The sequence below is a fragment of the Cetorhinus maximus genome, chromosome 4 (genome assembly GCF_964194155.1).
Source record: "Cetorhinus maximus chromosome 4, sCetMax3.hap1.1, whole genome shotgun sequence".
Taxonomy (NCBI): domain Eukaryota; kingdom Metazoa; phylum Chordata; class Chondrichthyes; order Lamniformes; family Cetorhinidae; genus Cetorhinus; species Cetorhinus maximus.
In genome coordinates this window covers 155,422,289-155,437,809 of record NC_135882.1, presented here as the reverse complement: position 1 = coordinate 155,437,809, position 15,521 = coordinate 155,422,289, and the positions used below count along the sequence as shown (strand labels likewise).

The 15,521-nt window shown below is 39.6% G+C and overlaps 1 protein-coding gene across 6 annotated transcripts in view; it reads right to left on the bottom strand.

The window, feature by feature from the left end:
- Positions 1-15,521, bottom strand: part of LOC144679970 (solute carrier family 45 member 4-like) — a 79,498-nt gene that overhangs the window by 16,623 nt on the left and 47,354 nt on the right. For all 6 annotated transcript variants that reach the window (XM_078540989.1, XM_078540994.1, XM_078540990.1 and 3 more), the window contains exon 3: positions 10,332-10,520. In XM_078540989.1, coding sequence (XP_078397115.1) covers positions 10,332-10,520 — 189 coding nt within the window. The remainder of the gene's footprint in view (positions 1-10,331; positions 10,521-15,521) is intronic.

Below are 15,521 nucleotides of genomic sequence, written 5' to 3'. Positions count from 1 at the left end.
GTTCATATTTCTTTCTTTTGCCATCGGTTACAGACAATTTGTTAAATAAACAGTTATTTATTTGTTAAGTTTAGAAACCTGTGTCATGGCTCAGGGAGCAGTGGGGCTTGATACTACAGCACACTATCCCCAGTGAGTCGTGACAACTGATGGAAGAAAATTAAAGAGAAATGAAACACATGTTATGGTTCTTTGTAGCTTAATTTGTAGCTTAATTAGTTATAATTTTGTTGGTACTGAATAGTACAAAATCTTACTAACAGTTAAACATGGAAAGCATTAAGGTCTCATTTGCCTGTGTGATCGTGCCACCTGCATGCTAAAGTGTGACAATGGGTCAAGAAATTCACAAGCATACTTTAGCAATTTCTTTGCCCACTTTTACATTGGCACAAGTGAAAAAGCTAGCCCCAGGAAGATAGTGCTCTGATTTGTTTATAATAATTACCCTCTTTTCTGTGAGAAGACAATGTAAGGTGGCTTTGGGGACAAGCAGAAAAATAGCATTTCTTTGAAAGCATTTTGTGTTTTATAAATTTAAGGCTATAGCTACAGACATCAGTATAGTAAAAACATTTCTTTGGGGGAGCAGGGGATTTAGAATAGATAAATATTTCAGTACTGCCATTCACACCTCAGCACATGAAAGAAAAAGGGTCTAGTGTTAACTTGATTCAAATGATAGAACTCTCACCTTTGAGGCAAAGTTTATGATTCAAATCCCCCTTCAGGACTTGGGAACATATTCTGACACTTCAGTGCATGACTGTCTTTCAGATTACCTAAGGGGTGCCTGACTATTCACCAGGAAAGAAGACCCCCACGCCTCCCCAAGAGTCCTCAACCAAAGTGGATTAACCCAATTAGGTGTCTCAGTTAGGACCTTGCAAACTGGTCGTCACTTGTGTACCAAAACACGATTGATTACACTTCAAAACGCTATTCACTTGCTCTTTAGATGTTCAATGCTTTGGATCATTGATGACTTGAAAAGGTGCAATATAAAATAAAAGCCTAAATCTTCATTTTAGTTTAGCTTAAAAAGTTCAAGTTACCCACATCCTTCAATATTTACAGAATTCTTAAGTATGAGCCCACAATTTTATGCCTAGACTGACAGCGTGAAACTGAGCCCAATAGTATATGCTGCTTTTTGAACATGTATATTGCGACTATACTTTGGTCAGTAGTAAATTTCAATTGTTTCCACTTCTGCCTCCTTAAAAGGTTTGTAAACATGAGCCCCGCGTCTGGAGTTTGTACCCATCCTTAAAATAACACCATTTAGATTATGCTACCTCACCATGTTGTTCCTTCTGAATTGCATCACTTCACACTTAGCTGCATTAAGTTGCATCTTCCATGTGCCTACTCATTTCACCAGTCTGTCTATGCTACTATCTGTTAAATTGTGTGTCATTCATAAATTTCAAAATTGTACTTCCTATTATCAACGTATCAGTAATTACATTGCTTTTTTTCCTCCTTCACTGTTTAGTTCCTTGCCCGGTTCCCTCGGGGATGCTCTCAGCTCCTGCCTCTTGTTCATCTTCCTGCCCACCAGCCGAATCAGCGTCTGGCACCGGCTCCTTGGCCGCTTTCCGGGGCTGCCTGCCCAACCTCCAGATGCTGCTTCCCTTGGCGGCTTTTCTCCGGCCGGCGCTGCCCTTCCTCCGCCCGGCTTCTTCTCCTTCACCCTGGACAGGCTCCTCTTTATCTTCACCTTGCAGTGGGTGGCCATTCTCTGCTGCCAGCCCCAGTGTTTGGGGGTGGAGGCAATGGCTGGGCAACTCTGGCCCTCCACCCGCCATTTGCAGCAGCGAGCCCTCGGTGACCAGCTCTGGACTGCCTGGTTCACTCGTGAGATGATCTATAGCATGTTGTAGCCAGCGGCAGACAGCGGCTCTTGACACCAGCCAGCGAGGTGCCAAGGTGCTCCCAGGAAGGCAATGGACTTAAAAGTATGGGACAAGGATAGAGTGTTTCCTACGATATTGAGCCCCTATCAAAACTTCAGATATGGAAACCAGATTTAGCCTATCCACTGTAATACATAGTAAGGACAAATGGACCATTGTTGATAAGGTCATGGAGAAATGGGTAGGAACAGGATCAAGAACACCAACAAAATTTCTGACAGATAATGGCGGGGAATTTGCCAATGAGTAATTTCGAGACATGTTCAAATTTTCACATCATTGTTTATGCATACTGCGGCTGAGAGCCGGTTTAGTAACGGTTTCTGTGAGAGAAACCACGCAATGATAGATGACATGTTACATAAAATATTGGCCGACCAACCAGATTGCAAACGGCATTGGTATGAGCAGAGCACGCAATGAACTCTTTGCAAATGATTGGGGGATTCTGTACCGGTTGGTGTATGGAAAAAATCTGAAGTTGCCTTCGGTGCTACCAGATGCTCCCCCTGCTCTAGAAGGGACTAGCATTAGCTCCACCTTTTCTGCTCATCCGAACGTTTTTCATGCAGGCAGAAAAGCTTTCATTAAAGCTGAGGTTTTGGAGAAAATGCAGCAAGGCTTTTGGCACCATATCAGGTGTACAGTTTAGGCACGCACGCGCGCGCACATATGACAGTTATGAGGAGCCGACTACAGCAGATAGAGAGTTGACTGATGATGAACAAAGTAACACTGAGGTACAGGATAAGGCTATTTGTTCTAAAGGGCAACTACCCAAAGTAGAAACAAAAGGTAACATGCATTCCAGATGGGGCTAGTGTGTGGAGGGTTACCACCATCATAGGGAGAGCAGGAAAGGTCACTGGTAAATACAAACATTGGCTAAATGTGAAGGATGGAGGACAGGAGATAAGACCCCTGGATTGGCAAACCGAGGTAATGATGTAGAAGCCCAGAAAGCACAGTGACCAAAAAGTGGTTGTCACCCCAGGGAAAGATCACAGTCTTGCAAAAAAGGGGAATGCGAATAGAGATCACAGTTTGACAAGGACGAGGACTTTAGAACAAGCTAGGAATTTCAATAGAAATAGAAGTCCTTATGACCGAGGTTTTAGTAGCTGCTAATAAATTGGAAAATAAGCGGATAAAGGAAGCAAACAAAGAGATGGAAAGTATTTTGCGTATATACTGAAATACCTGTAAAGGGACAGCCAGATATATCGCACAAGTGGATCTGTACAGAAAAAGGTACTTCCAGACGGCATGTACAAAGCGAGATTTGTAGTTTTGAAGAAAGACTTGGGGATCAAGTAGTCAGGGTGGACTCCCCTACTGCAGGGAAAATTAGCTTGAAGATTTTAAGCTATTTTAGCATCACATTCCCGGTAGTGCAAATTGATTGATTGATATAAAGGCTGTGTTTCTGCAGGGTGAGAAGTTTCAAAGAGAAGTTTTTTTTTCAAACAGCCTAAAGAAGCTGGCAATATAGAAGGAAGGCTGTAGAAATTGAACAGGTGTGTTTATGGATTGAATGATAAGTCGAGAGTATGGTATTTTTCTGAGGTCTGTCCTGTTGAAAATGAGTTGCATTCAGTTAAAGGCAGACCCTGCGATGTTCTACTGGTATCATAAGAAACTAGCAGGAATATTATCTTTAAAGATGATGATGATTTTCTGTGCATGATGGTGATTTTCTGTGGGGAGGCTCTGTAGAATTTGAGCAATGGGTAATTGAGAAGATAAAGAAGGAATTCCAGGTTAGAAGTCAGGTGTCAGGGGCCTTTAAATACATAGGTTTAGACGTTAAGCAGGACAAGTCAGGAGTGACACTGAATCAATAATCTTATCTAGAAAATGTTAATCGCATCCCAATAAGCCGGGTTAGATCCTCACAAAGAGAGGATCCTGCAACCAAGAAAGAAACAGACCAATTGAGAAGCTCGATGGGGCAGTTGAACAGGTTGTGCACTCAGACCAGACCCGATGCTAGTTATGACGTGTTGGAGCTGAGCATGATGATGAAACATGCTACAGTTGAGGAACTTCTGAGAGCAAATAAAACATTAAAGAAATTAAATTCAGAGAGATGCACACTCAAGTTTCTAGCCTTGGGCGAACCAAAAGATGAGGTTGGCATGTGAAGCATTGCTAAAAATTACCAATCTTCCAGATGGATATTCTAGCACAGCAGGGTTCATCATATTCTTACATAAAAGCAAAATACTACAGATGCTGGAAATCTGAAATAAAAACAGAAAATGCTGGAAAAACTCAGCAGGTCTGACAGCATCTGTGAAGGGAGAGGCAGAGTTAAGGTCGAGTCTGTACGATCTTCAGACCTTTCTGAAGGGTCATACAGACTCGAAACATTAACTCTGTTTTTCGCTCCACATATACTGTCAGACCTGCTGAGTTTTTTCAGCATTTTGCTTTTATTTCATCATATTCTTGGTGGGAACGAATGATAAATGTTACCCGCTGGCTTGGGAGACCAAGAAAATAAAAGGGTAGTGAAACGTACCTCAGCAGCTGAAAAACTGGCATTAATGGAAGCGATAGATATGGAGGCTTACTTATCTAATATACTGGCAGAAATACTATACAAGAGGCAATGAGAGCAGTTGCCCCTCGAATGCTATGTTGATAACTGGCCTCTTTGGGATAATGTTCTTTTAACAAAAAGTATCGTCGAAAGGCTAATAGACCCAGCTAGCATAAAAAATGTTAGAGAGAAGAGAGATCTCTAAGATATGATGGGTTGACAAGCCACCAGCTATCAGACTGTTTTACGAAAAGAAATGCCTGCTCCATGATATTACTAAATTATGACAAAGGTAAAATCTATATATTTTTTGCTTTATAATTGTTTATATATATTTGGTAAAGAAATGTGGGATCCATAAATGTGAAAATGCGTGACTGTTTGTTTCGAGAAGAATGTTCTTTAATTTTTCAAAAGCTTTAATTTAAAAAGAGGGGAATCTGTCAATGTATCAGTAATTGCATTGTTATTGGACCTTGACAATCATCTTCTTGACTGACTGACTGGCAATTAAATTATTAAAGACAACTGCTTGTTAAAACGGGTGATGGGCATTGGTTCATACAACAAAATACTATAAATGGGTACACCAGCTGTAACACTGGAAGTGGGGTGGAAGTGACTAGGAAAGTCTGCTACACTGAAGAGCTTTCTGGAGAATAAACCAGCTTGAGGTAAAAGACTAGCTTTGGACTCATTCTTTCATGACAAGCACTTATTGTGAGTAACACCTATACCCATTTATATCAAGGAAAAACAATGACCGCAATACCTACCCCAGGGGAAATCCCACTGCATACTTCTCTCTAGTCAGAAAAAACATGTTCACCACTATTCTTTGCCTTCTATCCAATAGCCTTTTAACATACCAAGTTACCACTGTCCCTTTAATACTATGTGCTTCTACTTTCTGAATATTATTCATTTTCAAGCAATTATTTCCACTTTAAAAAAAATTTATTAATCAGAGATGGTTAGCAACATTCTAAGCAACGTTTTTAAACTTTGCCTTTATCCAAGGACATCTTTATACCTATAGGGATAGGTCTATATCCTTTTAAAATCCTGTTTGGCTCAATATATATATTTAATAAATATGTATTAAATATTGAACACATACATATACATATTTAATACATACATATATTAAAATATTATAAAAATAATCTCACACAGCATGTGTATATATCTGCCAATCTAAGATTTGCTGAATTTCAGTGCACATGTGAAAAAGCGTTTACTTGTAAAGAAATTAGTTATTTCTTCTGAAGACCATAACAGGAGGCAGTGTAAAGATTTGGACCTGATATGAGCAGAGTGTTCCAATAATAAAGGATGTGGACTTGTACTCCTCTGACAACTGCTTGAGAATTCTTTTATTAAAAGGAAAACAACAGGAAACATTTCCTATGAATTGCTTCCTACTATTTTTCTCATGTGAAAGAGGCTGGATTTATGGAATTCTCAAAGCCTGTGAATGAATCAAACTGAAAACTACCAATTCTAAAATTAAAAAAAATGATGCATTGTATTTTTTTAATGAAATTAACCACAAAGCATTGTGTGGTGTCGGTAAACTTGCTTCCACTCGTGAGAAATGAGCATGTTACTGATACTTTAAATACTTAATTCATTTCCTTTCTGTGGAAATTTAATGTTTTGAGTGGCTCCATTACACTGTGGGTGTATCTACACCCATGGGCTACAACCTACACCACATGGGCTGCAACAGTTCAAGAAGGTGGCTCACCACCATCTTAAGGACAGTTAAGGATGAGCAATAAATGCTAGCCTAGCCAGCAATACCCACATCCCAGGAAAGAAAAAAATTAGTTGCTACGGGAATAGGTGCTTTGGACTAACTCAAAAGCAGAGTATCCAGCAATAAAAATCTCTTTTTCCAGGCCATATCTGGATTAAGTTTCAATTTTAGGTGAAACAAGATTCCCCATAAAAACAGAAAGATATATACTATGGGTGCGAGCAGGGATCCAAAATAGGGATCCAGTTACAGCACAAGGACCTATAAAGGGAAAAGATGGTGTCTTCCTTATATGAGGAGGAATGGCAAGGGCATAAAAAGACAGAAGTTTTCGTCTGTTTCTAATCTCTGAAAAGAATTGTGACAAAATTCATGTCAGTTCTCAATCAAGGATAATCAAACTTTGACTTAATTCTTAATAGTATCAGTACCTGTCTAGACTGAATTGATGCTATTCAAATTCCCAAAGTATAATTGCCCACTGAACCAACTTGGTTGTGTATTGAAATTCCAAAATTTAAATGAATTATATGCTCTGGTGAAGTATTGATCAGAATAACCCATTTTCTACCAGCAATAACAAAATTAAGCTTTGACAACTATTTAGTCTAAACATTTCTTAGTAAGTCCATGGTAGAGGGTTACACAGATGATGCAAGACACTTTCACTTCTTTATTAAGGTTTATTAATGTGAAAAAGTTAATTTGCTTATTGGTAAACTGCAGGTAGTCTACAGAGGTAATCAGTGTATAAACTTGACTGCCACGTTGTATCTAACGGTTTAATTCTTGTACAGTGAAAACAAGCAGTTCAACAGTTGAGAAAATATTGATTTACGTATCTTGTTTTCTCTACACTGGTGACAATTTGCTGACTGGCCTGCTGTGTATATACAACAACTTGTGTTAGTATTACATTTCATATTGTAATTTAACAATTAGAATATTGATCAAGTACTACCTATTTGGTTCATGATCTGTTGTAATTAACCTTTACTCAGATCCTTGGCAGCCATAGGGAAAGTTAGCTCAGATGTCTGGGGCAGGTGGAAGCCCAGAAAAGGAACAAACAGTCAGGTCAAGAATTTTGAAATTACTTAACATAACCAAAAATCAAGGTATGGGAAGATATGCAAAATTATAGAAATTTTGACTGGTTTTGTCTTATTCAGACTCTCAGATACTGCAAATCTTTGGAAAAAACAGGTTTCATGATAACTTCCTTACCATTATTGTTTTGAAAAAGCACTTGCACTTTTTACGTAGCAGAGAGCGCACAAACGGGCATTCAGCTCAGCTAGTCTGCTGGTATTTATACTCCACTAGTCTCCTCCCATTCTATCTACATTATCTCAGCCTTTTGCCATATTTTTTTTATACTCTTATGTTACTCATCTAGTTTCCTTCTGAAAATATCTAAGCCATTTACCTCAACCACCCTGTGACAGCGAGTTCCACTTTCTAGCTGCTGAGTAAAGAAATTTCCTTGACATCTACCCGGCAACGTGAAAAAATTGCCCAGGTCTGTATTATCCACAAAAAGCAAATCCAAATCCAATTATCAAGCTGCAATTGCACAGCAATAACCTGCTCACTGAAGTTCAGTTTGGGTTCTGTCAGGGCCTCTTGGCTCCTGACCTCATTAGCCTTGGCCCAAACATGGACAAAAGGGTTGAACTCAAGAGGTGAGGTGAAGTGAGAGTGACTGCCCTTGATATCAAGACAGCATTTGACTGAATGTGACATCAAGGAACCCTGGTAAAACTGAAGTCAATGAGAATCAGGGGGAAAAAACTCCCCACTGGTTGGAATCATACCTAGCACAAAAGGGAGGTGGTTGTGGGAGGCCAATCATCTTCAGCTGCTTCAATGACCTGCCTAACATCAGAAACGGAGATGTGCAATCATCAGAGAACAATGTTTAGTATCATTCGCAGCTCCTCCAATACTGGAGTGGTCCATGCCCATATGCAACAAGACTTGGACAACATTCATGCAAATAACATTTGTGTCACACAAGTGCCAGGCAATGATCATCTCCAATAAGACAAATCTAATCATCTCCCCTTGACATGCAATAGCATTACCATTGCTGAATCCTCCACTATCAACATCTTGGGGTTACCATTAACCAGAAACTGAACTGGATCAGCCACATAAACACTGGCTACAAGAGCAAGTTAGAGATTGAGAATTCTGCGGAGAGTAACGCACCTCCTGACTTCCCAAAAGTCCGTTCGCCATCTACAAGGCGCATGTCAGGAGTATGATGGAATATTTTTCACCTGCTTGGATGAGTACAGCTTCAACACAAGAAGCTCGATACCATCCAGGACAAAGCAGTTCATGGCAGCAGTACGTACTATATACAAAACGCACTGTAGCGACTCCAAGGCTCCTTCGACAGGACCTTCCTAACCTGTGACCTCTACCACCAAGAAGGACAAGGGCAGCAGAAGCATGGGAATTGCACCACCTGCAAGTCACACACCACTCTGACTTGGAACTACACTGCCATTCTTTCTGTCACTGGATCAAAATTCTAGAACTCCCTTAACAGCACTGTGGGAGTACCTGCACCAGTTCAAGGCAGCAGCTCATCATCACCCATGGAGGGCAACTAGGGATGGGCAACAAATGCTGGCCTAGCCATTGACACCCACATCCCAAAAGAATACAAAAAATGGAAACATTCTCCCCACATCTACCCTGTCCAACCCATTCATAATGTTAAAGATCTAGCGGATTACCTTATCTTAAAAAAAAAGCCCCAACCTGTTCAATCATTCCTACAGCTGTAAATCGCTCAGTTCTGGTATCACCCTTGTAAATCTTTTTTGCACTTTCTCCAGTGCTTCTGTGTCCTTTGTACAACATGGAGGCCAGAATGGCGTACAATGCTAAATGCAACCTCACAGGGTCCTTTAGGACTTGTTTTGGATTGTATACTCCTAAAAACAAATCCCAGTTCTTTTTGTCAAAGTTTTAACTGCTTTCCTGATTGGCAGTGCTGCTTTCAATGATTTGCTCACCTGTGTCCCTAGATCCCTTTGTTCTTCCAACCCATTTCAGTTTCTTATTTCTAACGACGTAGATGGTGTTTTTCTATTTTGTTCTACCAAAGTGCATCATCTCCTATTTACCTATAGTAAAGTTCATTTGCCACTTAACTACCTAATCTACAGTTTTCTAATGTCTTCTTGCCCTGGTGGCCCAACATAGACAAAAAATGTGCTTTCAGAATATTGGAAAATCTGTTTTATTTTGAAGTTATTATACGACAACCCCAAGACTTGGTTTGGGATGTCTCTCTGGAGTCTCTACATCAAGGAGCAATTTATCCTTGGAATTTTTTTTAGATAATTATTTCCCCTGTCCAGAGGCTTCTCCATCCTCACTACACACCCACTATTACTTGAAGGGGTACGATCATTGATAAGGCTATCTTGGAGCACTTCCTAGTTCTCCAAATTTGACCCAATTACCTAAAGCCCAGACTACAGTATTTAAATTAATTAAATTATGCATATAAGAATCAGAGGTTGCTCCATGGTTTTGAAACTCTTTCGAGTTATCAACAGTCACAGATTGCAACTCTTTTCGAGTACAATCACAGTTCTTGGTTTCCGGGAGTGGGACATGAACCCACAACCCTCTGATTCAAAGGCGAGGGTGCTATGAACTGAGCCACAGCTGACACCTCCTCCATGGTTTTGAATGTGGATTACAACACCCATCATCTTAACCACTTGAAGCTGCCTGGAGGTTGGTTAGAAGTTCTCATTTTTGTTACTAAAACATTCAACAAGTGGACAACTGAGATTTTGCACTTGAATATTTTGTTACTTATTAATCCACACTGCATTCACAAACACAGTTGCTTGTGGGATTCATAAGATATTCTTTAGCTTCATGTACACAACAAATCAAATAGATTTCCAAGAGGAAAATGAGTGTTACACTACTTCTGAGGCTTCTAATCAGTGACATTCAGGCATTCCTAAATTGAGTTATAATTTGAAGTCAAGTTACTTCCAAATTATTTACAACACAAAGAAATATTACTTGCGCTGTAACTAAATTAACTGAAAAATTCCATATTTACCTATAAGGGAGCCATTTAAGAATAGTGCAACCCCAAAGAGAACTCCAATACAAAGAGCAAGAATGAAAGGCCGCCGGCGGCCCCAGGTCAAGGTGCAGCGGTCACTTGCCGAACCGATCAGAGGAGTGAAGATCAATCCCAGGATTGGGCTAAGGAACCAGGTGAGGCTGTAGTATTGTTCTGGAAGACCTGCAAGAACAAATGTGAATCTTCAGGTGATGATAACTTTAAGTGAAAATAAACTATTCAGAGTTAATTTGCAATAAGTATTCTCATTACAATTCAGGATTCCTTAAGCCACATACTGAAGTTATATGCATATAGCTCCCAATTTAATGGAAGTGCAAGATAAAGATAAGAATTGAGATTGAAGTCTGGCCTTAGTAATTGACTTTATTAATTTCAAAATTTAACTTTAGTATCAACTTACATTATGAGGGATATTGGTAATACAAGATGGGTATGTTCAATTCTGATTGTGGGTGGATGGAAGATAAGTTTAAAAAAAAATCATCCACGGGACGTGGGCTTCGTTGGCTGGGCCAGCATTTATTGCCCATCGCCAGTTTCCCTCAAGGTGGTGGTGGTGAGCTGCCTTCTTGAACTGCTGCAGTCCATGTGGTGTAGGTACACCCACAGTGCTGTTAGGGAGTTCCAGGGGAACTTCCAGGTGGTGGTGTTCCCATCTATCTGCTGCCCTTGTCTTTCTAGATGGTCTTGGGTTTGGAAGGTGCTGTCTAAGAAACCTTGGTGAATTCCTGCAGTGCATCTTGTAGATGGTACACACTGCTGCTATTGTGCATCAGTGTTGATGGGATTGAAGGTTGTGGATGTGGTGCCAATCAAGCAAGGCTGCTTTGTCCTGGATGGTGTCCAGCTTCTTCAGTGTTGTGGGAGCTGCACTCATCCAGGCAAGTGGGGAGTATTCCATCACACTCCTGACTTGTGCCTTGTAGATGGTGGACAGGCTTTGCGGAATCAGCTACTTGTCGCAGGATTCCCAGCCTCTACCTGCTCTTGTACCCACAGTATTTATTTATATGGCTAGTCCAGTTCAGTTTCTGGTCAATGATACCCCCCAGGATGTTGATAGTGGGGGATTCAGTGATGGTAATGCCATTGAACATCAAGGGGCAGTGATTAGATTCTCTTTTGTTGGAGATGGTCATTGCCTGACTCTTGTGTGACACGAATGTTACTTGCCACGTGTCAGTCCAAGCCTGGATATTGCCCAGGTCTTGCTGCATTAGGGAGAAGGCTTGACTGATTTGGAGACCCTCCACCAGACCACTATAGTGCTGGTGGGGTAACCTATACCCTTGTTACAAGCCTGCTTATTTCTTTAGATTGCTGGATTCTATTCTAATTTGATAGCTTTTCTTTTCCTCCCAGCACCCCACAACCTCAGCTATTCACAGTCTGCACCTTTTTCATGTTATCCTTCTTCCCACCATCTTGTGTATCTGCTGCTACTTAACCATTACCTGAATTCCTTTTATGCACTTTATAGTTCATTCTACATCGTGTGTTCACTCCTTCCCATTATCCTCTTTCTTTCTAAATGCAATTAATCAGCTTTTCAGTTCTGATGAAGCATTGTGTCTGAATGTTACCTCATCTATCATAGGTATCAACTAAAGACAAACCCAAACGCTCATCAACCCACAATTCTGCCTCCATAATAATATTAAAAACCAACTAAACCACAGCTGCAGGATTCAGCCCCATGGCCATAATAGCCTATGGCTAAGTGCTATGTTGTTGCAATTCATATAGCAGATTGGAGACAATTGTGCTCAAAAAGAAAACTCTTCATGGTTGGAACCATTCTGGATACAAAAGGAAGATAGTGATAAACTTTTGTCTAAAGGCAATTTGGAAAACAAATTTATCACCCAAGATGCAAATATACAAAAAAGTACATTCTCATGCTTCATAACTAAGAGCCAAAAAAAAAGCTAATGCATCACTCATGAGTCAAGAGATGCAAATACTATAAATATAAATTCTTATAGTCGATGAAGGCTCATTACTGAATTCGCAACAGACCTCCTTTGAAGTGTCCATGAAGGTTCCAGGTCAGCTAATAACTTAATTAACAGCCAAATGAGTTCCGCCTAATTACATCACATGATAGGTCCATCCATGAAGATGTACTTATAATTTAAAAAATTCCTGATCTTTTAAAATAAAATTAGAATAAGCACAACTTTAATAAATTAAAAAAATCCAGTGTGAAGAAAGAGTGTGACAAAGTTGTAAACGAACTTGAAAGATGAAGAAAATAAGGTGTATTTTCTAAATGACTTTGTCCAAATAATCATTAAAAGGCAACAAGCAAAATTGTTTAATCTCCTCAATAACCTACACAAAAAATGACTTCAATATAAACGAGATGGATATGAGAGTTAAAAGGGCTCAAACGAAAAACAGATGACATTCATTGTAGAGTGCTAGGATAGAGATTTGAGAGGCATGAGGGAGTCAGTAGACACTGGGGTGGTATTGGTAAGTTTGGAAATGGGATGCAGTTTATATTCAGAAAGTGAAAAAATAGATCATAATTACAGAAAAATTATTCCTGTATAGAAGAATGCAATTCATTACTGAAGCATTACAATTTAGTAAATCGTCATTAACATGGTTTCAAATGCAAAGATCCTGTCTAATCGATTGCTGACTTCTTTGAAGTGACAACTCTGAAAAACTCAATTAATAGCAAGTTCCACATGAAAGGTTACTGGGTAAAATTAAAGTTTTGGGATTCAGGTTAAATCTTGGGAAGTGACGAGGAGCCAAGATGGAGGGCTGAAAATAATAACTACCTGCAATGCTGTTGTGCAAGGTTACTTGTTCATAACTTTGTGTTGGCCTAGGATTTTAGGATTTTTTTTTCAATTTAGAGCATGAGCTGAACGTATGTGAGTTATCAAGTACATTCTACATATTAATGCAGCAGCTTATCAAAAACGTATTTTTTGAAAATCTTTCATGGTAATTGTGCATAGTAATTTGATGGAAATGGAGCATTCAAAATGATCACACAGAATCAAAGGGAAAGTCTAATCTTTTACTACAGCAGGAAAGCAGTGGGATTTAGTTGAAATAGCCTTTCTCACAACACTATACACAGGATAAATGACGGTATTGAGCATCAATTCACTGATTGAAAACAATAATGTCTGTATAAATTCCATGCTGCAGGAAAACGTTCATTGTTTCTCTCCAGGTCAAAGAATGACTCGAGCTCAAACTGCTCAACAGCCTACTCATTACAGAAGTAAAGTTTGCTCATCCACACAGCTTAGTCAGAACAATGACGTAATTTCCCTTGGCCACAAGAAAAGTTACTTTTCCTGTTGGCCCCTAGATAAATGGCAGGTGGATAGTTCACTCCTACTGGCTATCAATGCAACTAATAATCTGAACAGGAAACAGATGGATGCACCTGCTAGTGTGATATACAATGTGGCAGAAAACAGAGCATTAATTAGAGATAAATTATCTACATTAAATTTAATCTGTTTACTTAAACCGAATTAAATTTTCTCTCCCTTCCCCATTCATTTGCTTTTTTTGGGGAATTATAACTTATTCATATCTCCATTTTTAATGGCTTTTTTTTTCTTCTTTACAGATTGTCCAGCATATTCGAATGAAGAAACCCGATATATTCAAGTGAAGGCATAGGGTGTGCTTCACGCAAGTCTTCGTTTGGAATGGCATCAGTTCTTTTTGAAGACTAATCAAAAATGGTTCGATAAGACTGAGGAAAGAAACAGGAAGGTCTGGGATAGCATGAAGGCAGGAGAGATTAAATGAAAAAAGAACAATGGTGCAATGCAAAAGGTGATGGCATGTGACAAGTCAAGAAACAAAAAGGCCTAGAAAGTGCAATGTGGAGTGATAGAGCTCAACAATTCAGATCATATCCCCTGCCTCCATTGTCAACAGCTACTGCACAAAAGAAAATGATTGTTTTCCCATTTACACCTCCTAAACCCACCTTTCATTCCTTTTCTTGACAAATTACAATCTACTTTTATCTTGTACCAACATTCCTTTTCACCATTTAAGCTTACTTTCCACCCCAATAGAGAGCTTCTCTTTTGTTCTTCCACTCCTCCCTTCCACCTACTACCCTTATCCCATTGCACCACACCCCTCCCACCCCCCGCCAACACACTCTCCTCTGTACTTGCTCAAAACCTACTACTCTAACTTTTCCCAGTTCTGATGAAAAGTCATTAACATCAACTCTTTCTCTTTACAGATGTGTGACCCGCAGTGTATTAAGTAGCTTATTTATTTCAGATTTCTAACACTGTATTTTGCATTTCTGTAAGTATTCATTTAGCCCATTAAATTATAGGTTACAATTCTCATTACTTGCCACCCTCCACCAAAAATTGCTGGAAGTCAAAAGAGAATGCTGAAAACAGTTTGCAGTTGGTATTTTTGAAAACAGATAAGGCGCAGATTTTCCTAGAGACTTTCACCTCACTATGGTGTGGGGACCCTTAATTGGCCTAAAAATTGATGTTAATATTGCAACAACTTGTATTTACTTAGCAGCTTTAATTTAATAGAACATTCCAAGGCACTTCACAGGACCACAATAAAGCAAAATCTGCCAAGTCAAGACTATATTAAGATAGGTGGTGAATAATTTGGTCGAAGAGGTAGGTTTTAAGGAGCATCTTAAAAGAGGAATAAAGGGAATTCCAAAGCTTAGGATCTAGGCAACTGAAGGCATGGCCACCAATAGTGGAGCAATTAAAAAAATCAATATGCTTATGAGGCCAGAATTAGATGAGTGCAATATGAGATTTGTGGGGCTGAAGGAGATTAGAAATAGGGAAGGGCGAGGCTATGAACTGATTTGAAAGCAAGGCTGAGAATTTTAAAAGAAAAACAAAGTGTTGCTCAATAGGAAACCAAAGCAGGTCAGCCAGCTAAGGATGTTGAATGAATTGGTGCAAGTAAGGACACAAAGTTTAGCGGGTAGAATGTGGGAAGTCAGTCTGGAGGGCTTTGGAATAATCACGTTTGGAGGTAACAAAGGTGTGGATGAAGACTTCAACAGCAGATGAACTGAGGGGTGGAGACGAGTGATGTTACAAAAATGGATATGAGTGGTTTTAATGATGGCACAGATATGTGGAAGGAAGCTCATCTCGGGTCAAATAT